Source organism: Aplysia californica, unplaced genomic scaffold (genome assembly GCF_000002075.1).
Source record: "Aplysia californica isolate F4 #8 unplaced genomic scaffold, AplCal3.0 scaffold00430, whole genome shotgun sequence".
In the NCBI taxonomy this organism is placed as follows: Eukaryota; Metazoa; Mollusca; class Gastropoda; order Aplysiida; family Aplysiidae; genus Aplysia; species Aplysia californica.
The window spans coordinates 83058-109847 of NW_004797700.1; the positions used below are offsets into that span (position 1 = coordinate 83058).

General features: G+C 38.3%; 2 protein-coding genes across 2 annotated transcripts; one reads left to right on the forward strand and one right to left on the reverse strand.

Moving 5' to 3' along the window:
* Positions 1–1313: 1313 nt before the first annotated feature.
* Positions 1314–14193, reverse strand: LOC101854430 (dynein regulatory complex protein 9). The gene is made up of 11 exons (XM_005104654.3): positions 14086–14193; positions 12739–12876; positions 11543–11693; positions 10308–10401; positions 8827–8955; positions 7940–8063; positions 6593–6712; positions 5384–5458; positions 4675–4806; positions 2776–2877; positions 1314–1473 (listed from the first exon to the last, which is right to left on the reverse strand). The coding sequence occupies exons 1-11, from the start codon at positions 14176–14178 to the stop codon at positions 1354–1356; spliced, it is 1278 nt and encodes a 425-aa protein (XP_005104711.1). The 5' UTR covers positions 14179–14193; the 3' UTR covers positions 1314–1353.
* A 16-nt stretch (positions 14194–14209) lies between these two features.
* On the forward strand, positions 14210–22100 carry LOC101854657 (60S ribosomal protein L35a). The gene is made up of 5 exons (XM_005104655.3): positions 14210–14254; positions 15260–15315; positions 17626–17778; positions 20125–20272; positions 22046–22100. Exons 2-5 carry the CDS (start codon positions 15269–15271, stop codon positions 22067–22069), a joined length of 372 nt encoding a protein of 123 aa, XP_005104712.1. The 5' UTR covers positions 14210–14254; positions 15260–15268; the 3' UTR covers positions 22070–22100.
* The last annotated feature ends 4690 nt before the right edge of the window (positions 22101–26790 follow it).

Genomic DNA, 26790 nt, shown 5'->3' on the forward strand with positions numbered 1-26790 from the left:
TAAAAGACAGGTTACAGTTAAAGAATATGGCATCAACAGAAAATCTGCAAATTTGACCCTAGTGTAGATTTTTGGCCAATATCTCCATTTGTTGATTGCGAGAAGTAACTCATTTTGCCAGCATGCCTCACATTTGGTCACCACACAATACTTCTGAATTCTGCTGACCAAAGCCCAGTTTAGTGGCCTTGAATGATGCTGTTGGGCAAAATATGACCACAGGATGCTAGTTCACATAATTATTTTTATATTTCACCGGAATCTTTGAGGATCCTTCGGGCAGAAAAAAAGTTATTCATTTTTTACTCATGTCTCAGTCACGTTTTGTAATCTTATTGCACATTCCAAATTTACTTTAATTATTTTTATGAATATATACATGTATAATAAATATATGAAACAAATGTAAACATTAAATTTTTTGTTTTGACAAAATCTTTTATTGTCTTTCTATGTCAAAGTGCATGTTTGTGTTATGGTACATGTTTTTTTTAAAAAAGGGCCAAGTCAATACTCGTAAGGTATTACAAAAATGTCACATTAACAAGATACAATACGTGTAAACTTTCCAAGAACAGATACAATACATGTAAACTTTCCAAGAACAGATACAATACGTGTAAACTTTCCAAGAACAGATACAATACGTGTAAACTTTCCAAGAACAAGATACAATACGTGTAAACTTTCCAAGAACATAGTTCACAAGTTCACATAAATGATTGTATTTCCCTCAGGTAAAGTATTCTTTACTTCAGGATCCATACTATTATCACAGCAAATATATCAGTCATCATCTTGACAAATTATAGTAAATAAGGCTTTCTTTCTTCTTTTCGTATATTATCTGTAATAGACATCAAGGTGCTGCAGCCATACATTGATCGAAATTTGAAGCTTTTTTTGTCTCAAAAAACAATGGTCGAAATTTGAACCTTTTTTGTCTTAAAAAAACAATGATTGAAATTTGAACCTTTATTGTCTTAAAAAACAATGGTTGAAATTTGAACCTTTTTTGTCTTAAAAAACAATGGTTGAAATTTGAACCTTTTTTGTCTTTAAAAAAAAGTTTTGAAGTGGAGCAAAGTTGTACATTAACTTCAACATCAACGTCGGATCCCAAAGAAAAGTGTGTGTGAACTGACTCACTACATCATGTTCACATTTTGCCTGTCCATTTTTCCGTCTACCCATCTTTCCTTCTTACTTCTTTTTCTGTCCCATCTTTTCTTCTTACTTCTTTTTCTGTCCCATCTTTCCTTCTTACTTCTTTTTCTGTCCCATCTTTCCTTCTTACTTCTTTTTCTGTCCCATCTTTCCTTCTTACTTCTTTTTCTGTCCCATCTTTCCTTCTTACTTCTTTTTCTTTCCCTTCTTTCCTTTTCCTTTTCCTTTCTTTCCTTTGCCTTTCTTCTTCTTTCCGAAGGGGCCGAATCCTTTCCGCACCATGACCCCTCGCCACCACGCTTGGAGCTGGGAACAGAGGAAAAGAAAATTAGAACATTCCAGCAGACACTGACTGTTAGTGTTAGTTAAGAACAATTGGTCGCTTTTAAGCACGAGAGGGCTATCCCGAAAAATGCTGTTTTTGAGAAAATCGAACGTAAAGTTTTTGCCCCTTATTTCGTTTTTTAATTAAAAATACAAAGAGAGATTTCTCAATAACCAAACAAATAAACACACCAATGAAACAAAACTTCTATAGGTAGGGCAATGCCCACTTTTGGTGTAGGTCAAGATTTCTGGAAACCCCCGAAATCTGGGTTACCCCGCTTGTCCTTAAAAGCGACCAAATAATTACATGTATGTAAGATTAACGTTTACTGCAAATAATCAGGTTCATCAGTTAGATTTCCCTGGCTGGACCGTGTCTATAATGTGATGGCATGGGTCTTTGCTACAGCATATAAAAGATGCAAATTCTATTCTCACTCAGTGAAGTCTTATTTTATCAAGTATCTCTTTCTCTCTTATTTTATAGAATATTGATGTCTTATTTTATCGCTTTTATCTCTCTCTCTCTTATTTTACCAAGATCTTATTTTATGAGTATCTCTCTCTCTCTTATTTTATAGAATATCGATATCTTATTTTATTGAGTATCTCTCTCTCTCTTATTTTATAGAATATCGATGTCTTATTATATCGCTTATCTCTCTCTCTCTTATTTTACCAAGATCTTATTTTATGAGTATCTCTCTCTCTCTCTCTCTCTTAATTTATCAAGTACCTCTCTCCTATTTTATAGAGTATCTTATTTTATCAAGTATAGTAGGCTATACCCCTTTTATTTTGTCGAGTATATATCTCTCTCTCTCTCTCTTATTTTATAGAATATCGATATCTTATTTTATCGAGTATCTCTATCTTTTATTTTATCACGTATCACTCTCTCTCATTTTATCAAGATCTTATTTTATCGAGTATCTCTCTTATTTTATCCAGCGTCTAATTCCCTGTAAGGACTTCTCTGTTGAAATCCACCTCTTGCTGCTCATACGACCTTATGCAGTTGGGAGCGGCGTAAAACCTTACTAAAACAAAACTAAAAGAAGGAGGATTTCACTACTGCATAGTGGATATAAGTGCCGTAGATTAGAGGTGTTACAAGAGAGTAACATACACAAAAAAGAAGGAGGACAAATAAGGATGACAGATGTTTGATAGGAAACAAGGAGCAAACCACACCACACCAGAGCACCACCCATCGACCACCCAAAAGAACAACACAGCCTTCAGTGTGGGTTCACGTATGGTGAGCACTCGTCCACTGACCCTGATAGCCGACCGGAGCTCAATGGCTTCCTGTTCCGCCTTCCTCCTGGCCTTCTCCTTCTCAATCCTGTCCTCCACCACGATCTGCTCATACTCTTTGTACTGTGGGGAGAAGAAAGTCAGTCAGTTTATTATTCAGTGTTTAAGGCCATTGGTTCACATCACATCACACAAAACATTCATTTGTGAGGCATCGTGGTGAAATCAGGCATTCGTCAAAATAATGAAATTGAAGAAACTTGCATTTTTTTGCCAGTTTGGTAACTTTTATCAAATTTTGTTTTTTGACTTAACCTGTCCCCGTCGTCTTATGCAAGAAAAATTCTGAAATTATGCAAACTGAGCTAAAAAATGTGAAATTATGCAATTCTGTTAATTTTAACAAAGAATGATAAAGGAAAATAATCAGAAATTATGCAAAAAATGATCAAATTTTGCTAAATTAGGCGGGGTGCATAAAACCATGGGGCCAGCTTAACACCATTGTCATCCAATTAATAACTGATTTCTGGGTGGACTTTACTGAAAGATGTTGATTAAAGGCACAAAAATGTAAGTTTTCAGTTTCCACAGACTGTCTAACTATGTAAATAACCAAACTTTGGAGGCTATTTTCTCGCTAATTCTACCTAGGAAAACAGGTGACCCCACCTTCTTCAGTCTCAAATATCTTGACTTCTATTCAAGATAGATGGGCAATTTTTTACAGATAGCAAGTCAAATGAACAAGCTTTAAGATGATACCATTAACTCCACATGCCCAAAAATGGATGAGAGCCTGATTCCACTGCGTCGTGACACATTTGTTTCATTTATTTTTTTGTTAAATAAAGTTTCCATCATTAAAAAGTACAGGTTGTGCACATGTCTCGTCAAACACTGCATATTTCTGTCACTGGGCCAGGTCAGGCTGGGAGGGATTAACAGTTTCCTTTGATGGACCAAATTAGGACAATAAAAAATAAAGTGAAAATCGTCTTTGTTTTCATGAGAGTTACACCTCTTACATAAGGGTGAATTTATTCATTTCCACAGATAAAGATTGTTATTTAATGAAAGGCGATGAGTTTTTAACAAGGCTATGATTGTTCTGTTTCAATACCATGGGAGGTTGATGATATACTCAGCTGAGTTTTATGGAATTGTAAGATTGTAATTGTATAATGTAACTATACTTTTTTTTTTTCACCAAAAGCAAGGCAAATGAACAGGCTTTAAGATGATACCAATATCCTCATATGCCCAAAAACTGACAAGCACCTGATTCCACCACGTCGTAACACATGTGTGTGGCAGCGTGGGGAAATCAGGCGCGCGAGTTTGGCACCTATGACTACAACATAAATAGTTAACAAAAGTTTATTGTATTATAACAAAAATTAACTGTTTCCTTCTGTTAGCTTTTGCAAGGGTTAAACATTCAACAAACCAGAAAGCAAATAATGGGCACAGTTTTCAATATTTTAACGTCATTTATGATAAGTTGGGTATGACTGATGGAAATGGCATCTCATTAAAAAAATCAGATTTTATGCAAATCTGATTGGGGGTTTTTTGGTGATCAAAATTAAAGAAATAGGTCGCTCTTAAGCACAATTACACCTTGTTCAGTTTCTTTAAAAGACAAGGAGAGTTTTCTCTACAACCAAACAAATATACACACCAATGAAACCAAACTTCTCCTATAGGTAGGGCAATGCCCACTTCTGGGGTAGGTCAAGATTTCTGGAAACTCCCAAAATCTGGGTTGGCCCGCTTGTCCTTCTTAAAAGCGACCAATTGTAAGGCTCCCATTATTTATCGGAGTATCTTATAGCAGATTGCCTACACTTTCAACTCTTTGACAGAGGGGATCATGGCTGTGTGCTAAACGGCACAGACCTGGTGTTCCCCACTTACCAGTTTTGTGAGTTCCTGCAGTTTCTCCAAGTCTTTGGCTTTGGTTTGTTTCAGTGTGTCCAGCTCCTTCTGTTTCGCCTCTTTGTCTGTCTCGTATTTGTCAATCCAAAACTCCAGCTTCTTCTCTAGGTCCTGCACAAGAATACGATTCCTCCCATAAATTGTGAGTGTGTGTGCGGGAGCGTGTGTGTGTGTGTGTGTGTGTGCACGTGGTGAAACACCAAACCAATGTGGCAGGATCAAGACAAAAAAGACATCATATCTTTTCTGATATTATCATATCTTATCTTATTTTATGTTATCTTATCTTATTTTAAAGCAATAAAGTGAAAATGTACTGAAATGGTAATCAAACAGCTGAAGTTTTAGGCCTCCAAGTGTTATGAGTATGAAGTCCAACCATAGTTACAGATATTCAGGGTTTTTTTATTGACTGTATTCTGTCATTAATTTATTATATTTTTAAAAGAATAAAATGGAATTTATATGCATATCAAAGCATTGTGACCCCTGGGTTTTTATTAATGACTGCTTTAGCCAATTAGCCATTTCTAAATGGAGACCTCATTTATGATGAAAGAACTTGTTGCAAAAGTGTAATGTAATTGAAATTCTTGAGAAGCCAAAAAAAAAAGGATTAAAAAATTAAAACAAAAATAAACCCTGTACAAAAACGCAGGCCACTTGTACAAAAACGCAGGCCACATACCTTCTGGTGAGTCTGCAGATAGGAGACAATCTTCTGGTGAGCACCGACTTCTTCATCAATCTTCACCTGCAATCTCTGATGGATCAAAGAGGCAGAAAAAAAATAATTAAAGTTTCATTTTAACGCACCAATATTGGGGAATGTAGACCCAAAACCAAGAGAAAATTGAAGAAAAAGATGACACAAGTGGTGAGAAAAGCTGATGAGCAATTAACTTAAACAAGAAAAGGAAAGTTAAAAAAATGTACCTTTTAGTTTTAGTAAGTGTTTTATGGCACTTGCAACACAATAAGCTGTCCCCGTGGTTTTATGGCAAAAAAATTCTGAAATTATGCAAACTGAGCCCAAAAATGTGAAATTATGCGATTTTGTTAATTTTAACAAAGAATGGTACTGGAAAATAATCAGAAATTATGCAAAAAATGATCAAATTTTGCTAAATTATGCGGGGTGCATAAAACCACGGGGACAGAATAAGATAGTATAACTGCCGAAGATTAGAGGTGTTACAAGAGAGTAACAAACACAAAAAAGAAGGAGGGGAGATAAAGACGATGGATGTTTGATAGGAAAGAAGAAGCAAACCACACCAGAGCAACCGCTAGGCACCCACTAAAATGTACCTTTGAATCTACTTGTAGATATAGTACAACATCAAAGATCCCTGAATGAGAAACAAGACAATTTCGACCATAGAATTACGTTGTTTGAAGTTAGTTGACTTTTTCATAATTTACTTACTTTACTTTTATCTGCCACTTATACCCTTTTGGGTGTCGCGGGAAGAAAGAGACGTCTCTCTGTCGCCAGCCACAGAGCTTGGGTCAGGGGGATGCCGTGAGTTGTTAGTGTTTCCTTGACACCATCTATCCAGGTCTTTCTCGGTCGCCCTCTAGCCTTGTTGCCATTGAATTTTTTAATGTAGGCACGTTGTGCTTGATGGTGTGTTGGTAATTGCATGAGATGTCCGAACCATTTGATTTTTTGGTGTTGGAAGATGCATGACATCATTTGTTCCCACCATTTCTCTGATTACTGAGTTTCTAATTTTGTCTCGCCTGGTCTTGTTTACTGCTTTTCTAAGAAATAACAATAATTTTAAAGCTCATAGATCTAGATCGGGCAAGAAAACTCAAAACTAAAATAATTTTCAATCCCGACTACGGACCATTCGACAAGGGTGCTCTTTCACATAATTATCATAGTTACCTCTATCTCTTCTTTCATATCCTTCTCAGACAGGAAGCAGCGTTTCTGGGACTGCGCGACGGCGACTTCTGCACATTTCTTAATGTACTTCCCTTCCATGTTCGTCTTGGCTTTCATTTCCTGTCACATGCGTGATAAAAGATAAAAGTTAGATCGAGTATAATGATCAACATGGCCAGTGTTATCACTGTTGTTGGCATACAGTACATTCCTTTTCGATACAGGTTAGTTTCTCGGCACTTATATGACCTTATTGTGTTACAAGTGCCATAAAACTCGCTAAAAAACAGATTAGTGAACATCTTGGCAGACATGCTGACAGGATATAAAGAGCAGCAGTAACGAAATTAATTTTGTTATAACACGCGCTTCTAATTTAAATCTCTTTTTGTTAAAATCTATCATCCTACCGATCAAAGAAATGTAATTCGCCACAGTACCTGATTTTAAAAAAACAAGGAGACTTGACCAACAAAAAATATTCATGGGAGGACAAGAAATTTCCAGTCCAACTTATTTCTAAACATCAAACTTCCTCATGCAGTATACCGTAAAGGTTGATCCTTTAGGTTCATTACCAAAGAAAAAAAGTTGAACATTGAAAACAGACAGAACTGGATGATAACAATTTCATCAAACCTTTAAATATTGTATCATATCAAAAGTATGGTTTTACAGAATACCTTGAAGCCACAATAAACAAATTCTATAAATAAAAACCAATGATGACTCAGTCTTAATCAGAGTTACAGAAACATTTTAGGCTATCAAGGTTGAAAATATAACAAATAATAGTATACGACACTTACATAGCGTTTAACACAGATTTATTAAAGTACACAGGCTATGAGTGCTTAATATGTGTCACGACGTGGTGGAATCAGGCGCTCGTCAATTTTTGGGCATATATATTTATTGGTAGGCCCCTACCTTCTTAAAGATTGTTCATTGTCTTGCTTTCAATAAAAAAATTCCCATTCTAACTTGAATAGAAGTGGAGATATTTCGGATTGGGGGAGGTAGGGGTCACTGGTTTCAGTGGTAAAATTAGGGACAAAATGGCCGATAAAGTCTGGTAACTTCAAAAGTCTGAGAGTCCTTGGAAGCTGTAAATTTACATTTCTGTGCCTTTAATCATCATTTTTCAGTAAAATCCACCTAGCAATGTGTCTTTAAATAGACGCAAAAGGCTTTGAGCAAAACCATAAAAATGTGATAAAAATTGCCAAATGGTTTAACGAGCGCCTCATTTCACCACCATGCCTCACATATTAAGAGCATTAAAAGAGAGCTGAGAAAAAATTCCATACCACATAGTAAAAATAACAAAAAATCCCAACTGCTTACCTGTAGCTGGTCTTTGAGATGCGAGATCATCTCGTTACGCTGCTGTATCTCGGTCTCTTTCTGCTTCTTCACCCCCAGCAACTGTCTCTGTAACTCCCTCACCTTTTTCCTGCCATCTTCCTCCCTGTTCAATTTTACAAGATTTTTAGCTTTTCTCACAGAACATTTATCGTTATCTTTCTCACCGAACATCGCCATCTTTCTCACCGAACATCGCCATCTTTCTCACCGAACATCGCCATCTTTCTCACCGAACATCGGCATCTTTCTAATCGAACATGGCTATCTTTCTCACCGAACATCGCTATCTTTCTCACCGAACATCGTTATCTTTGTAAAACAAGCAGAATATATAACTTGAAATTAAATATAAAGACAACTGTGTGTTTCCAAAATTTATAAAGATTCCACAGCACCCCTTCGTTACTTCGAATTTTTTAAGTCTGTAAAGTAATGCACTGACAATTCCAAAAACAGAAAATTTCTTCTTTTTTTTTTTTTTTTAGTCCATTTCCTTGTCTCTTACAATGAAAGAGGTTTTTATTTTCATCCTTTGTAATCTGTTTTCATTGTTTGAAAAGGCAAAGCATTAACTAAACAAGAAATTCTAACTAATGAGCACTGAACGATACAGCTGAAAAAACCTCAATTACCGCAAACCTTTTTAAATGTGATTCTCAAACTGGAAAACAGCACACAAAAGATAGAAATGATTTTATTCTGGTAGCCCAAACGGGACAGGTGAACATATGAAGAACATTTAGATGACAACAAAACTAAAAATCCAACGTGTGAATTACTCCTTACTCATAAACTTTGATATACTGATTTTGATCAAACGACTGTAGACTATCAAGCTTATAATATATAAGTAAATGATTTCCTACTTTTGGATGGTGCTTTGTAAAGAAGCTTTGTGCTGTTTCTGAGCATTCACAGCTTCCAGTAAAGCTTGGAAACTGCAGTTCTGTACCAGCTCTGTCATAGTGTCGCCCATCACCGACTCAAGGAAGACCCTGTGAAAGACACACGTTAAAACATGGTACAATTATCCGTATTCAATTTTTAAACGTAAGTATTTTCAACACTTAAAAAAAAAACAAAAAAAAAAAACAAGATGAGACTTCCTCCATCCAAGAGCCAATGGGTCCAATTCAAATAGTGTGAATTCAAGATTTTGAGTGCTTGTTTGACAAAATCTATTTTAAAAGGAATAATGCATTCAGCTTAATTCTTTATCAAAGTCAGTATACCCTATCAAATGCACAACTGCAACGACTCGAGGTGTTACAAAATGAAGGAATGAGGGCAATCCTGGGTTGCACACGAGACACCTCAGCTGAAGCAATGAGATACTTCCTAGACTTCCCATGTGCAGACGAGAGGCACAAACTGGCACAAGTCCAAGCCTTTCTGCGAGTCAGCGCAGACGAGACGAACCCCCTACATAAACAAGCAAAAACTAGCTCTAAATAAAACGAAAATGTTGTCACTAGTACTGGACTGAGCTGGGTTATTACCGCCGGACGTTCCCAGCGTCAGATGGGGTTTAAAGAGTTAAGACCCCCTTCCCACAATTTCGATCATTCACGAAACAGGCTACATTGACCTTGCCTGTCAGAGCTGACCCAGGCAGAGAGGGATACACAATGTCCTAGCTGACAAACGGTGATACTCAAGAAAAAAGATCTTCACATAGAAAAACCGAAAGCACATCTTCTGTGTGAGACAGCGAAGCGCGTTGGTTAACAATTTAAAGTCTATAAAGTTATATTAGATAAACAACAGACTTCTTTTTGGAAATATCTTCTTTAAAGACTTTCAACATTTTTGTCCAAACGTAGGTGTTCTCATAATCAAGAGAATATCAAAAACATTGTTGAAAACATTCATTAACATTTGCAAAGCATAGGCTCAAATTTAAATGGACGCTTTTAAGGACAAGTGGGCTATCCCAAAAAATGCGGTTTTGAGAAAATCGAAGGTAAAGTTTTTGCCCCTTGTTCAGTTTCATTAAAAATCAAGGAGAGTTTTCTCTATAACTAAACAAATATTCATACCAATGAAACCAAACTTCTCCTGTAGGTAGGGCAATGCCCACTTTTGGTGTAGGTCAAGATTTCTGGAAACCCCCAAGATCTGGGTAAGCCCGCTTGTCCTTAAAAGCGACCAAATAGTGTAACCCTGAATTGTACTTTTCTGACAAGAATGTCTCCTCAGTCCTGAATACTCTCGACATGACATACGTCAAAATGCTGAGAAATATTCTGCACCATCGTGTTGTCTGGGTGGTATTTCAGTTAAACAAAGCCAAAAATATCTGTAAAAATACAAAAATGATGTTATCTTGACACAATTAATTACTGACCTGTCTTCTTGAATCTTCACCAGATTGTCCTGAGTCAAAGGATTCTGCCTCAGCGTCCGGCCAAAAACATGAGTTGAGTTCTTCAGGTCTCCTCCTGTTAACATAGAGAACTTTTTGTAATTTGAGGACAATAATTATAGATGTGAAGTGTGCTGACAAAATGAGTTGCTTCTCGGATTTGAGCCCTGTGGAAATAGATACATCATGCATAGGTTAAGTTTTTACAATATATAAGTTTGAAATAACAAAAGGCATGTTATACTTAAAGAATACTGCATCAATAGAAAATCTATTAATTTAACCCTAGGGTTGTAGGGTTGATTTTTGGCCAATATCTCCATTTGTGGATTGCGAGAAGTAACTCATTTTGTCCACGCCTCACAGATCGACATTGTACAACACAGATTCTTGCACCGCAGCAGGGTCTTAACAATCTGTTTTATTTCCCCAGCAGACCGGATAGCATTCTGAAACAATCTCAACTTCTTGGGAAGCATACTGTGAAAGCTGCCATTTCTTACAGGCGCTAAAACACTAACACACTGACAAGATCTTTCACTGTCTATGGCCGGGTACCCATTCCCACCTGGGTGAAGTGAGGAAAATTTGAGGAAGGAAAATTCCAGTAAAGTGCCTTTCCCGATGACATAATGTCAGGCTTGAGGCTCGAACCCCCAAACCTGTAACCTCACAATTATGAATCAGGTAGCCTAACCACTAGACTACTGACATCACTCAAAGAGAAGGATTAAAAACATGAGGCAAGTTTGTCACTTGAGCGCATGCATTTTGATATCTTGATTTCACGTAAACTTGAAAAAAAAGGCAGTAGAGTGAGTTTTTGACGGAAAGCATTTTCTACAATATAAAAAGAGGTAATTTTAAGAAATAAGAAATGAAATGAGACTATCCATATTGCTCGTCTAACGCCACTGCTAAAATAGGAACTGATATTTGGTCGTTTTAAAGGACAAGGGAGTTATAAAAAAAAACGCTATTTTGAGAAAATCGAAGGTAAAGTTTTTGCCCCTAGTTCAGTTTCTTTAAAAGACAAGGAGAGTTTTCTCTATAACCAAACAAATATACAACCAATGAAACCAAACTTCTCCTATAGGTAGGGCAATGCCCACTTTTGGTGTAGGTCAAGATTTCTGGAAACCTCCTAAATCTGGGTTAGCCCGCTTGTCCTTAAAAGTGACCCTTTAATAAAACATTTCCAGAAAATCCCCCAGTACCTGCGCTGAGCAGTTCCTGTTCCACATCTTGCAGCTTCTCCGGGTTCTTGGTGGATCCGATCATCTCCATTTTCTTGGACAGGACCGACTGGTACTTTGACTCCAGCTGTACCTGGCGATCCACCAACTGGGCCAGATCCCCACGCACAATCTGGCCCAACAAGAAAACAGAATCATAACGCACGATCTAATGCAACAAGAAAACAGAATCAGTTTTTAGTTTTAGTAGAGGTTTTACGGCGCTTGCAACTGCATAAGGTCATATGAGCGCCAGAAGATTAGATCGAGGTGTTACAAGAGAGTAACAAACATAAAAAAGAAAAAGGGGAGATAAGGGCGATAGATGTTTGGTAGGAAAGAAGAAGCAAAACACACCAGAGCACCCGCCACCACCCACAAAAAAAATCAAAACGCACAATTTCTAATGAAAAAAAAAAAAAAAAAATCATAACGCACAATTTCTAATGCAAAAAAAAACAAACAAAGAATCATAACGCACAATCCAATGCAACAAGAAAAAGAATCATATTCGAGTGGGCGAGGGGTGGGGGTTACTTTTCTGCTTAAGCACATTTGTGTCAGGGCGTGGTGGAATCAGGAGCTCGTCAATGTTTGGGCATGTGGGGTTATTGGTATCATCTTAAAGCTTGCTCATTTGCCTTGCTTTTGATGAAAAAAATATCCATTTTTATTCAATAGAAGTCGAAATATTTGCGACTGAAGGAGGTCAGGGTCGACTGGTTTCAGAGGTAAAATTAACAAGAAAATGGACGCCAAATTAGTTTGGTAACTTCCAGTCTGAGAGTCCTTGGAAACCAAAAATTTACATTTTTTGGGCCTTTAATCAATGTTTTTCAGTAAATTCCATACGAAAATGTGTTTTTAAATGAACATAAATAGTGTTGAGCCCAAAAAAGAAAAAAATAAAAAAATCTGCACATGGGCCTAAAAAATGCTGATTTCTTAGACTTCATTATTTTGACGAGCGCCTGATTTCACAACGCCCCTCACATTTCATTATTCAACGTGACAAAATTACAATGACACAACAACACCCATGTAAATGTTGAGTTATTGTAATCCATCATTCAACTTTACATAATAATAATAATAATAGATAGCATTTGTATAGCGCAAATCCCCACTCAACAGCCAACTCTATGCGCTTCACAATCTATACTATTACCCCAGCGTACCTCCATGGCATCTGGCTTGAACTCGAACGACACAGGCATGATGCGGCCCAGTACGGATAGCTGATCCACACAGTCCTCGAGGACCGTCGCCACGTGGATGGCGTCCACCCCGGACAACATGGGGCCCGAGTAGGACATCTGCCGAGCATGGACAAAACTTTTTACGATAGAATATTATATCTATAGACATTGAGACCAAACAAAAAAAGTAAGGTCGTAGAGATAGACCATGCAGTAATGACCACAAAAAAAGAGATAACAAATGACAGAGTAAAAAAGAAAAGGTGAAGTAACTTCAGATTGAGGAGAAAATGCAGTTGTCAAGAAATGTGGAAGCAGCGCATATTGACAGGCAAGGTATAAGCCACTACAAGCTCCTTCCATTTATCTCCGTCCTGGGCCATCCACCCAAGCTCGTTCCAAGTGAAGAAGATTCAGACCACAGAGATGAGATGTTACCACAGTCGACTCCTTAACATTGACATCTCGTACAAAGACCACGTTTCAAATGCTGAGGTACAAAAGAGAATCACCAACGCAGTGGGGAGGCATGAAGATCTACTGACCACAGTGAAGAGACGAAAATTAAAATGGTATGGGCATCACAAGATCCACAGGACTTGCCAAAACAATCCTGCAAGGAACCGTACAAGGAAAGAGAAAGAGAGGAAGGCAGAGAAAGAGATGGGAGGACAACATTACAGAGTGGACAGGAAAGACAATGAGTGACAATCTGAGGAAAGTAGAGGACAAAAATAGTTGGCGAGAGCTGGTTTTCAGATGCAGTGGTGCCCCCACGGTTGCCGCAACCACGGGATAGAAGAAGAAGTCGTGGTGATCTTGTTGTTCTGTTCGTTAAAGTCCACGATCCATTCGTTTACATTCAGAGATCAAGAAATCCAGAAGACTTGAAGACCAAATAGGCAACACAAAGAACAGGGATGAAACCTTTCCGCAAAACATCAAATTATGGTAAAATTCACCCCCCCCCCCCCCCCCCCCCCTTATTTTTATTTGGTCAGGGGCAAAAACTCTTTCCACTTGGGGCCAAAAACAGGCGAATAATAATTGGGGGGTGGGAACTGCCGAAAAGGCACCATTGCTTGAACTTTGATTTTCTGGCAATTCAGGGTCTCTGGCCTTCAGCTTTGGAATTTAACGAACGAAACTACAAAATCACCGCGTCGACTTCGACGTTGCATCTACCGACATATCGTTGATCATATTAAATGTGAATATGCTGTTATGGTAGGAACACATTAATCGAACAAAAGATGTTAAACATAGAGTCAGCATTTTAACCACAATAACAATAGCAAAAACAATAGAAGCACCCTTGTGTATTACGTTTATATTTTGGCACTCGTCAGTTGTAAGTTGGCCTTCGTCCCTCGCAAGTTGGCCTACCTTGTTTACCCTCGTTACCACATCAATGCGCATGTCAGAAAGTAGACGTATCCGTTTCCGAGTTTCCGTTTGCGAGCTCTTCCTTTCTTCTTCCGGTTGTTGATGATCGGTACGTAAATTGTTATAGTGGCTAACGGTTTGTATGTTATTTTCATGATATTCATTTTATTTGAAGAAAAATATACACCAGAAAACTTTGGGATTATTCAACTGTACTCTATCTTAAATGGATTCTCAATGATGCCCTTCGAATGTGTTGAATGCTTAGGATATTGGATGGGCAATATGATAAAACAACCTGTTTTCGACAGCACCTGAACTTTTAGCTACTTTTGTTTGCCAAATTCTGAATGTTGGAAATGAATGCAAGCTGGGCAACATATAATTGTACATGTTGTTATCTTAGTAGTTTGGGATAGGGCAACAGTATCGCTGAATCAAATGTGGAATGGCACAGCCCAAGGCTGTACTGTTGTCAACTGGTGACTTGACTCTGCATTGGCATTGGTCACTGCTCCGTTATTGTTGCAGAGCTTTGCCAACGCATTGGACCTAAGAAGGGCAAGTTGGGGGCAGTTCTGAAAATATGTCATTTTAAATTTTAGATTTTGAATCTTTGCTTACATGCATGTTTCACATGGTCACATTACAATCTTAGTTGTGACTTTTGGGCAGTCCAAGTTGGTTAATTCCAAGGTGTGCCATCATGGGTAGGCCCTGCTTCAGTCTGTACTGTAGCAGACTTTGCCGTGTTACTTCAAGATTTGGCAGTTCAGAGTTCAGTTGTCTGATCTAGATTCTAGATCTAGATATCTAGAATCTAGATTAAATCTATAGGCCTCCAATATTTAAAAGTCAGAGAGTCCTGAAGTTGGGAGGAATTCTCTGCCGAGGCTACCAAAATTCAGTTAAAATAGGATGCTGTTTTAGTTAAAATCTAGATTTAGATCTAAATCTAGAGTCTAGATCTATGAATGACGAGTGAATTTTTGTCATTGATATTATGTTGTGGGATAAAGTTCTGCGTTAAATCTTTAACTTAAGGCTACCCTCTCATTTGGTTGGTGGCAATAAGTTTTGTTTGTACTGAATTTTTCCCTTCTTTTCCTTACAGAAGTTCATCATGGCCGAAACTCAAGCTAAGGCAGCGACTGCCAAAAAGTCTGGCAGGTTTGTACACACTAGTCTTTTGTCTGTTCAGTATGAGTTTTGTATATTTGACAGTGGTACCGGACACCGTGGTATCCTTCCCGGAAGTGGCTATTCTCACCCGGGGTGAGAATAGAAATACGATCGACCTCTCACCCCGGGTGAGACTTGCCACCGTAGACTATTCTCACCTGGTGTGAAACAAGACCTGTTTTTCCTAATTTAGGAATACTTTCTATGAGATGTGGATTATCAAATGGATAATGGCAAAGAAAAGATTACGTTACAGCACAAAAGTAAGCTAATTTTATTGACTACAAAGATGCTATGGCTATTTCACTTTTCGAATCGAGCCGAACTACAGGGGTCGCTATTTTGTTTTGCCCGGAAGTTCTCGCAAGATCTATTCCTCCCCTCTTCTTTCTCTCTATCTCTTTCTGAATACTGTCTATTGGTGTGAACGATCAAATTGACCAAAACAAAGTTAAAAAATGATGTTAAAACACAAAAGTAAATTAATGTGGTCGTCTACAAAGATGCTACGGCTATTTAACTTTTCGAATTGAGCCGAACTATGCATGTCGCCATTTTGTTTTGCCCAGAAGTTCTCGCGCTACTCCTCCCTCTCTCTCTCTTTCTCTCTCTCCACTGCCCACAGACAAAATTGTACGCTTTTAGTTTTTAGTAGGCTAACAGTAGTAATGGAACGTTTGTTCACGGCACAGAATTCTACCATTTTTCTGTGATCACTGTGTAGAATTCTGTGGTTTAGGGTGAAAGCAAAATTGGTTGGCCTAGATCTGGGCTATAACAGTGAACGGACATCGGGTGAGAATAGCCAAAAGACTCGCCTGCACTATTTTCACCTGCGGTGAGAATAGAGGTGGCCATCCTTCCCAAATGTAAGGTACAAAATATTTGCATTTGTGACCTGAGAGTGAATGTTCTTTGATAAAAGCATTTGAAGGCTGAATTACAGTCTCAGTGGGTGGTTGGTGGGTGCTCTGTCTGGTGTGGTTTGCTTCTTCTTTCCTATCAAACATCTATCGTCTTTATCTCCCCTTCCTTGTAACACCTCTAATCTTCAGCTCTTATATGACCTTATTGTGTTGCTTGTGCCGTAAAACACTTACTAAAACAAAAAACACAGTGTCAATGGGAAAATGCTTTCATTTTTCAAAGGATTATGTCCTGTGCTTGTTGTGTTTCAGATTCAAGCAGCAGATACACTACAGACATAATAAATGTTAATCTTGACTTCAGGGGATTAATTTCCAATACTAATGTGGTTTAACTGGATACTTCATATATTATATATTAGCAATGCCAATCGCCCGCTGCGCCTTGTGCCGGAAATCTGCCTCCGCGCGAGGGGTATTTTTTGGGCCGCTCGGAATCAGAAGTGACTCTCTTCTAAGTTTAGTTACGGGAAAACTCCTGAACGGAAAATAAATGAAACTCAGCAACCAACCAGAGGAAAGGTTAAACTAACGACATGCCAGCGTACAATCCCGAACGATTACTAGAACCGGAGATATTGCCGTGTTTGTGAGAATTTCCTCTGCGGTTCGAAAACTAAGCGGAGCTGCGGGTTGATCGCCGACCACACAAGCGCCCCACATGTCTTCTTTATTGCTGTAAAATTTCAGATCTCTGCGTTTAGTAGATTTTCCGTACCAACTTAAAATTACCACCCACCCATTGATAAAACACTAGATCTAGAAACTTAATCGCGCATTCCAAACGCGAGGTGCCGGCATGCAAGAGGCGCGTGATCGCTAGGCGGCATGTGATTGGCTGCCTATAACCAAATGGGTCACCGATGACTACATCGCGGGTTTTCCCGATAGCGCTTTACTGAGTTTTAGAAGGGGTGATCGCGTCGCGGTAAAAACGATGTCACGCAATTCAACAAATTTCACGCAAATATCAGTCTTTAAGATCCAAAGTAATGAAGACAACGAAAAAGTGATAGCAGAACTAGATTTGGCACTAAAAATCACATGGAGATGCCAAGTTTCATTCATATGCTCCAATTCATTACTGACTTATGAACAGTTTTTCCTCAAAATACATCAAAACATGTCCCACATTTTGGCGATTTTTTCCTATATGAAGGTCCTCCAACATTTTGCAAACAAAAATCCCAATAACTTTTTTATTTATCAATGGATTTTTAAATTTTAAAAACCACAGTTCTTAGAATTTACTCTAGTTTCATTTAAGCCCATTTTTAAGCAATTCGGATGAAAATTTAATTTTTCATTGTCATTGCTATATATATATATGCATCAGATTTCTTCAGTTGTTTTGTTGTTTTATCTTTATCAGGATGTACAGCAAGGCTGTTTTTACTGGTTACAAGCGAGGCCATCGCAACCAGCACGAGACCACTGCCCTTTTGAGGATTGAGGGAGTCATCAACAAAGATGACACCGAGTTCTATCTGGGAAAAAGATGCGCATACGTGTACAAGGCCAAGAGGTAGGTTGCTCGCTGTGGCGCTTGGTTTAGTTTTAGTAAGTGTTTTACAGCACTTGCAACACAATAAGGTCATATAAGTTCCGAAGATTAGAGGGCTTGCAAGAGAGTAACAAACACAAAAAAGGAGGGGAGATAAAGACGATAGATGCTTGATAGGAAAGAAGAAGCTAACCACACCAGAGCACCCGCCACCTACCACTCTGTGGCGGTTGTGGAATGGTTGGGTTGCCTGGCATAGTCTAGATCACTTTATAACCTCTATAATGGGGATAAGCTCATAAAACTTTTTGTTTATTGCTTCCTCGGGTGTTAACTGCTAAGTCAAAACTTGCAGCTTGTGCATTTTTATGCAGCAACGTCTTGAAAGTGATTAATATTTGTCGTGTTGAGTGCATGTCACTGCCACACTGAAAACAGGGATCATTTCTGAGTTCTGGTTGTGACAGGAAACTGATTTTTAAAAAAAAACAGGTGCACATAATGAGCTGTGTGTATGTCTGTTGTAACAAAACGCTAAATTTAGAAGAAAATAGCATGGATTTTGGGGCAAACACCCATCTTACCATATGGCAGTGGGTGTGCGACATTGCACTGTCACCTTTTTCAATAAAACAAACAAAAACGAAGTTGAATTAACTGAGAAACATGTGTAACTCATTCGAGGCGCAGGGTTTGAACCAGCTTTGCCCCTAGAGACGCTCGATTTTGGGTAAACTTTGAAAGTCTGCCATTTTTTTTCCATTTTCGATATTTTTAGTCTGTTTTCACTATCAACACATTCAACATTTGAACTTTGCCTTAGATCTAACCCAGTTTGCCTGGATATGTTTTCCCTCTAAGTTGACAGTGAAGAAATACAGAAAATAACAAGATAAAGTTACAACACAACTATAACGCAGCTAAAATACGTCACAACACAGTTTATAGTTCAAATATTGCGAAGAAATAGTTCCAGTCACTGTGAATAGTCCTTCTCTGTATGGTAATCCTCAAGTGTCCATGTTTTTAGTTGCCTCAACTGTCTTCACAAATCGCCACAGAAACTTACAAAAACAGTACAATACGGTCAGGGAAAATAAATACTTGTACAAAGTAGAAATGACTTAGCAATGTCAAACAAAAGTTATTTCCCTGGAATACCTTCATTTGTGCTGCCACAACGGTCGAGAAATGCTGTCATACATCCCGAATTAGTTAAAAGATGCAGTGAATATCTGTTCTTGGGGGTGTTGATAGAGCACTTTCTGTGTTTTTCACATGTAAAACTGGAGGTGAATTTTGCTCAGATTGTACTTTATTGCTCCCGGGCTGTGCAGGGGGAAGTTGCTGTTCTTCATACAAAGCTCAGGGGGAGGGGGGGGCTTACTGGTTCTTTCCATTTGTTCTGGTACCATGACGCTTACAGACCAGATGTTATTGTCGGTGAAAATTCTAGTGTTGGCCGCACTTTTTATCTTGAAAACTTTAGGTTCAACTGAAGGCCCAATGATTTCTATGGGTGCACATTTTTCTATCATGGTACCAGTATTTGAGTGGGGGCCTCTTTCCTCACTCCAGATTGGGAATAAATCCCCAGTTTCAGTATATGGTTTAACTATTTCTGAAGACACCTGTGTATCACTATTCCCCATCTATTGGAGCATCATGCTTGTCAGTTTCATTATCTTTACTAGATCTACTACTGTTAAATCTTGACCCTTAATCTTCATCAGTTTCAACTCTTGTCTTTAGCCGGGTTATCTTCATTTAAATCTAAATTATAGTATTCTAGGTTGTGCATTACATAGAAGAGATAAAAAAGACCCCAAAAGACATGCCAAGGAAATCTGAGAAGTGTAGGTCAAACATGTTATTCCGACCCTACACTTGATATGTGGATTTCATTAACAGGAAATGTCAGTGCTACACAAAATGCGTTAAAATGAAAAATGCACAACTGTTTGTGGTGAAGTGAAAGAGACAACTATGCCTGTCTTTGTGAAGATTGTTTACAATGATCAGTACAGAAAGTGACATCACACAATATACCGAATGCTAACTGCATTTAAATCTTTTAAGACACCATTGATGTTGTAGGTCTTCTCAATCACTAGGATGGTTTCTATTTTTTAAAATAGGGTCTGATGCACCCTCTTCTGGTGCTGGACTGCTGTTGTGTTAACATTAAATAACTTCCTTTCCTTATCTTTGCGCACTATACTATGAAGAAACTTCGTTTATTGCCACTTTGATGGATTTTTTTGTCGCATTTTGACGCTGTTTAATTTTTTAGCTTGGTTTTACTATTCCCCGGGAGACTTCTTTTTGCAAATGGAGTTAACAAAATTATTTTTGTTTTGTTCACAGGCTCACCGCTTGCCCCGGCCATGACAAGCCAAGCCGCTTGAGGGTTATCTGGGGCAAGGTGACCCGCCCACACGGGAACAGTGGTGCTGTGCGAGCCAAGTTCAGGAAAAATCTGCCCAGCAAGGCTATTGGGAAACGAGTACGCGTGGTAAGTGCCTTCTTGCCGGCGCCACTGCCACACACACACACACCTAAGTTATTTTACAATGAGGTCTGATCTACTTCTTTGGTTAGTAGGGTGGACTTTCAAGATTTTGATGGGGAGCTTGAAGAAAATGGAGGGGTCAATGGAGTCTTCCAAGATTTTGTTGGGGTGCTTTTAAAAAAATTGCTAATTGGTCTTCTTTCCCTCTTTGTGTACCTAGATACTTCATACAAATTTAGGGTAATGTTTATTGCCAAGACCTGGTTGTTCCATTTCTGATACTGCGTTCAAATATGGGTCATCGGTTAGTCACGAATAAGATTAAATGAATTTAGGTGTATTGGGCTGTCCCCATGGTTTTATGCACCTCGCATAATTTAGCAAAATTGTGATCATTTTTTCCATAATTTCTGATTATTTTCTTTTATTATTCTTTGTTAAAATTAACAATCGCATAATTTCACATTTTTTTGGGCCCAGATTGCATAATTTCTGAATTTATCTTGCATAAAATGACGCGGACAGATTGAGTTAATCTGAATTTCAGTTTATTGAAGTGCGATTTTGGGGCGGGAGTTAAATTATATCCGAACTGACTGGCCAGTTTTGTTGCCCCACACTCTTACTCATTACTTGCATTTCCTTGGTCTGAATAAGTAGGCCTACATTGGCAAAGTGAGGGATTCTGGTGCATTATGATGTGCCCTGTTGGGCGGAAATGAAAAAATACCTTAGGATTGCATTTTCTTCCCCCCCCCATCTCTGTAGAAAATATGGGGGTACAGTAACCTTATTCCACCTTGTTTGCCATAATGCGTCATCCTGTCCCCGTCGTTTTATGCAAGAAAAATTCTGAAATTATGCAGTCCAAAAATGGGAAATTGTGCAAAAATTGATAAAATTTTGCTAAATTATGCGGGGTGCATAAGACCACGGGGACAGGTCATGGCCCATTAATTTCACGTCTATCAGTCTAGAGAATCTTCTTGTAGAAGAAATTTTGTTCATCTGAAATTATCCGTGACCTTTTCAAGTGCAATATTTTTGTATTATAAGGTACCGCACTAGTGGGCAGGTTAGGGTGGTTTGTATTTGATTTTGTTTTTCGTGGATTTCATTGTTTTGTTTTTTGTTGGAATTGAGATCTCCATCATGTTTGTTATTTCAAAGAAGGAGTGGGTGAAATGTGCTGGAAGTCGCTGTCTTGACTGGTCAGATCAAGGATATTGATGGGGATTTAAATCTAGATGTGGTTGATGATTTAAATGACAAGGACAAAGGAAAACCTGATCAGTGAACCATCAGAAAAGGGGGGGGGGGGCAGCTGTTGTTGTTGTTACCGATCCCGTAGCATCTGAGCGTGAACTCTTCTGCATGATCCCATTCTGTAATAGTGATGGCTGCATGTCTGTTCTAACTGTTGTCTTGAGGAGTAGAGGCAGTTAGATGTGTGGGGTAGCTTGGGAAGAAAACATCCTCTCAAAAAAAAAACCTCAGCTATGATTTGTAATTGAATGAAAACCTCGATGCTATTTGTATTTTAAAGCGTATTTGTTTTTTTTAATCATGCCAATTTGCTTTTGTGAAATTTTACAAAATTTCTTTTTGTTGGGGGGGGGGGGGTCTCATTGTGTTCAATGCCTACATAGTATACTAGACTGTTCACGGGAAACGGTCATGTTTGAAATTGTTAATGGATGCTTGTGTAATGTTTGTTAGGATCTAGAATTTTAATTCAATTTTTAGTTGCTTATCAAATTTTTCTATCATCCTCAGATGATGTACCCATCAAGAATTTAATTGGCTGAAGTAATAAAATCCTGAAAAAATATAGCTGTTGTTGTTTGCTTAATTTGAATGTTTCTCGGTTGCTGTCTTTCTTTCAATCTGTTGTTACATTCTTGCTTTGCTCTGTCGCTGGGTTTTTTTTTTGGTTTTTTTTTTTTGGGGGGGGGGGGGTTGTGTGTGTGTTTGTTTCTGTCCATTTCTGAGAAATAAGAATGTGGGTGGTTGACGGGTGCTTTGGTGTGGTTTGCTCCCTCTTTCCTTTCAAACATCTATCGTCCTTATCTCTCATCCTTCTTTTTTGTGTTTGTCACTCTCTTGTAATACCTCTAAATCTTCGGCACTTTTATGACCTTATCGTGTTGTAGAACTCTTACTACAACTAAACTATGTGCTTCTCTTAACCAAAACCAAGGAATGTAACAAGCTCAATGTGGGTGAGACAAGCACACAGCAAGTTCTCTAGCACTGACAGTCACTGACACTGTGGGTGGTTGGCGGGTGCTCTGGTGTGGTTTGCTCCTTCTTTCCTATCAATCATGTCATCTTTACTCCCCTCCTTCTTTTTTGTGTTTGTTACTCTCTTGTAACACCTCTAATCTTCGGCACACTTTTATGACCTTATTGTGTTGCAAGTGCCGTAAAACTCTTACTAAAATATAAAAGAAATAGCACTGACAGAGAGACTGCTGTCTTGGCTACGAGCCTGGCTGGAAATATGTGCTAACAGAGGGAACACATACTTAATCATATTAATGGCTACAAACAAGGGTGAAGGCTGACTTGTTTGACAGGGTAATCAAAGTCAAACGGGACCAGATATGGCCTGGAGATATCACACAAGAATCTTACTCGAAGCGGCGACTCTAAGTTGTGAATGAAAACAAATCCGGAATTCACATTGTATGTTCAACTGCCAAAATAATCGGGAAAGTAGGCCTATCTTATTAAATATTAATTCCAACTACAATTAAATTTAACTTTAGATGTGAATACACAAACACAAAGCAAAGAAGCAGAGATGTCAGTACTAGATCTGTATGTTTTAGATCTACCAGGGAGTCTTTGGCAGAACATGACAATTATCCTATTTTTAAATTTCACATTTGGCTGTTTTTGCTTAGCCTTTCGCGTCATAATCGATATCACGATCTGATTATAGGACGGTAAAAAGTCGAGGAAAAAAAGCAAGCACTTGCAACTGTCAAGAGATTGTTAGGAGTTAGTTCCCCTCACATTTGTGAGGTAGACTCGACCAGTGTAATAGTTAGCTTACATAATCAGAGTTTGTGATTGCTTATAACTGTGGCCCCAAAGGGGTGAATAGGGTATTTGTGGCAATGAAACAGTTTTGGCTGCTATGCTCATGTTCCCTTCAACTCTATTGGTCGGTAGACTCTTCCAGCCTCACTTTATTAAGCTTACTTAATCAAAGCTTGTGACTGCTTATGGAGTGGCCCGAGAGGAGTGAGCAGGCTATTTCTGTGGCAGTGGCAGTGAAATCTTTTTGAATGTTAGGCATACTGTTCATTGTTGATTATGAACGTCTTTTTACATTTAATTTATGAGGTTTACGTTTATAGGTGAAATTGACAGCGACAATGTTTCAAAATTAGAAAGGGAAGCAGTGATTATTTGATTATATATATATATAGACGCTTCGCCCCTGACTACAAAGTGGTCTTTTTACTACCACAAGGTCCTGTTGGTGTTAACTCAAGTGACATCATGCTGAAATGAAGCAGAATATCCTGGTTCGAATCCCTTGTAGGCATCCAAGAGCTCTGTTCATTTTGTGTTTTCGAGGCAGGCTCTCTCTCAACTCATTAGGTCTATCTCATAGTTGGATATGGGCATCGAATTCTGAGATCCTCTCTCTTATATAGTAGCTATAATGTTCGGCTGTATTGAAAAGGTACCTTGTTCTACTGTAGCTTTATTAATCCACATATATATATATATATATATTGGGCACACTTCGTCTGCAGACCACCTCTTACTCTTAGTTAATACATGTATTTTATAATCTAATAATAGTGTTGATTGGGGCGTTAAACTGTCCCCGTGGTTTTATGTACCCCACATAATTTAGCAAAATTTGATAATTTTTTGGCATAATTTCTGATTATGTTCCTTTATCATTCTTTGTTAAAATTAATAGACTTGCATAATTTCACAATATTGGGCTCAGTTTGCGTAATTTCAGAATTTTTCTCGCATAAAACGACAGGGACAGGTTGAACCCATACCATTTCACCAAATTTTTTTTTTTTCGACAAAACACTAAACATTTCTAAAAATGTATCAACTGTACAAGAGGTAAGCTATTGTGCAGATCAAATGCCAGTCGTTGAACCTGTTAGTGTTACCGAGACGGTTTACAGAACTGTGTTTTGGGAAGAATTCAACTTATCATTTTTTGTGCCCCAAAAAGACTAGTGTGTAGTTAACATATGTAGGCCTACTACTACTACAATACCGCAATCGTCACAGTCTACGCTTGCATTACAACAAGCTATCGATGGTTATTCGGATGGCTGGTATATAGTAGATTTCTACTTCTCTACAGGCGGCTCGGCATTCAAAGTCAAAGGTATAACCAAAGCCGAAAAATATACATGTATTATATATATATATATCTGTCCCCGTGGTTTTATGCACCCCACATAGATCTAATTAGCGAAATTTAGCCCAAAAATGTGAAATTATGCGATTCTGTTAATTTTTAACAAAGAATGACAAATGAGAATAAGAAATTATGAAAAAAATGATCAAATTTTGCTAAATTATGCGGGGTGCATAAGTGACATTATCCAGGAAAGTCGGGGACCCCTCTGTGACGGACCAGGGGTGTACCCTGAAGAGTCACGGAGTGGAGCCCCACCAAATCCTTCCTAGCGGTCGAAATCAGTCATCATATCCGGAACTGATGAACCCAACACCTCTGGTCCTCTCTACAGCAGCTGTTCTAGGAACATTTTTTAAAGGAGAGATACCATAAGATAAGATCTCTCTCTCTCTCTCTCTCTTTCTCTCTCTCTCTCTCTCTCTCTCTCTCTCTCTCTCTCTCTCTCTCTCTCTCTCTCTCTCTCTCTCTCCCTCCCTCCCTCTCTCTCTCTCTGTCTCTAGTCTCTTTCTCTGGTGGTGAATTGAAAACTTCTGATCTTTGAATCTATGATGAAAAGACAGTTCTTCTTCTTCTTCTTCTTCTTCTTCTTCTTCTTCTTCTTCTTCTTCTTCTTCTTCTTCTTCTTCTTCTTCTTCTTCTTCTTCTTCCCTCACCCTCACCACACACGTTATTATAGGAAGATTAAGGGACGCTACTGGATCGTGGCAAGCAGCTTTAGTTTTTTGTGGAGTTCCCTCCCTTTCCAGAGCTTTACTTGCTCTTTGTTTCCGTGGGCGAGAGGCTCAAGGTAGTCAAAGACATGAGACAGAGAAGGGAGCGGAGGACAAGTCTCAAGAGACCCATGCACTGGCTGAAGCCAATATTTGCAGCTCTCTTGCAAAGATGAAACGAAGCATAATAATAATAATATAAATTCGGATGTCTAAGTAATGATGATGTGATGCAATCATCATCATTAGTAGTAGTATCATCATCATCATCATTATTGTAACACGTATTAATATTATATTATTATTTAATTTATTATTATTATATTGTTATCATTATCAATATGTTCCATTCAGTAATTTAACAATGCCTACTAGAAAGTTGATAGTAGGGGTTGGGCCTTTTTTCAACTACCTTTACTGACTGCCAAGCAAGAGTGTGATACGTTACGTTTGCTGGATACATGTATTATAAGTCTATAGTATGACAGAAGACAATTGGTCGCTTTTAAGCACAAGGGGGCTACCCGAAAAATGCTGTTTTGAGAAAATCGAAGGTAAAGTTTTTGCCCCTTGTTCAGTTCCTTTAAAAAACAAGGAGAGTTTTCTCTATAACCAAACAAATATACACACCAATGAAACCAAACTTCTCCTTTAGGCAGGGCAATGTTCACTTTTAGTGTAGGTCAATATTTCTGGAAACTCCCGATATCTGGGTTATCCAGCTTGTCCTTGAAAGCGACCGATTATGAAATTGTGCCACAATTGACTAGATTCTATAATATGTTGTTAAATAATAAATGATTGCGATGTACAAAGGATATGCTTTAAATCATGTGTTACAGATCAATCATATCATTATGCATAGCTTTTATGACTGACTGAAGAGAATATCTTAGCAGCTAGATGGCATTTTGTGGGTGGTTGGCGGGTGCTCTGGTGTGGTTTGCTTCTTCTTTCCTATCAAACATGTATCGTCCTTATCTCCCCTTCTTCTTTTTTATGTTTGTTACTCTCTTGTAACACCTCTAATCTTCTGGCGCTCATATGACCTTAAGCAGTTGCGAGCGCCGTAAATTGTAAAACCTCTACTAAATCAAGATGGCATTTTTCATGATATATCATAATTCAACCCAGCCTTACACACGTAACAATATAGCGCTCCAGCTTGGTGCGGTGATACAACGTCATAAGTTCTGAGTGGGTGGTTGGCGGGTGCTCAGGTGGGGTTTGCTCCTTCTTTCTTATCAAACATCTATCGTCCTTATCCCCCCTCCTTCTTTTTCATGTTTTTGTTACTCTCTTGTAACACCTCTTATCTTCGGTACTTATATGACCTTATTGTGTTGAAAGTGCCGTAAAACACTTTTTAAAAAAAAAAGTTCTGAGCGCTGTACAAA

Coding starts and splice junctions, on each gene's coding strand:
- LOC101854430 (XM_005104654.3), bottom strand. CDS start 14,178: ATGCGCATTGATGTGGTAACGAGGGTAAACAAGGTAGGCCAACTTGCG. Junction 11,694..12,738: donor TCAAGCCAGATGCCATGGAG/GTACGCTGGGGT, acceptor TTGTTGGGCCAG/ATTGTGCGTGGGGATCTGGC. Junction 10,402..11,542: donor ACAGGAACTGCTCAGCGCAG/GTACTGGGGGAT, acceptor CTATGTTAACAG/GAGGAGACCTGAAGAACTCA.
- LOC101854657 (XM_005104655.3), top strand. CDS start 15,269: ATGGCCGAAACTCAAGCTAAGGCAGCGACTGCCAAAAAGTCTGGCAG. Junction 15,316..17,625: donor ACTGCCAAAAAGTCTGGCAG/GTTTGTACACAC, acceptor TATCTTTATCAG/GATGTACAGCAAGGCTGTTT. Junction 17,779..20,124: donor TACGTGTACAAGGCCAAGAG/GTAGGTTGCTCG, acceptor TTTTGTTCACAG/GCTCACCGCTTGCCCCGGCC.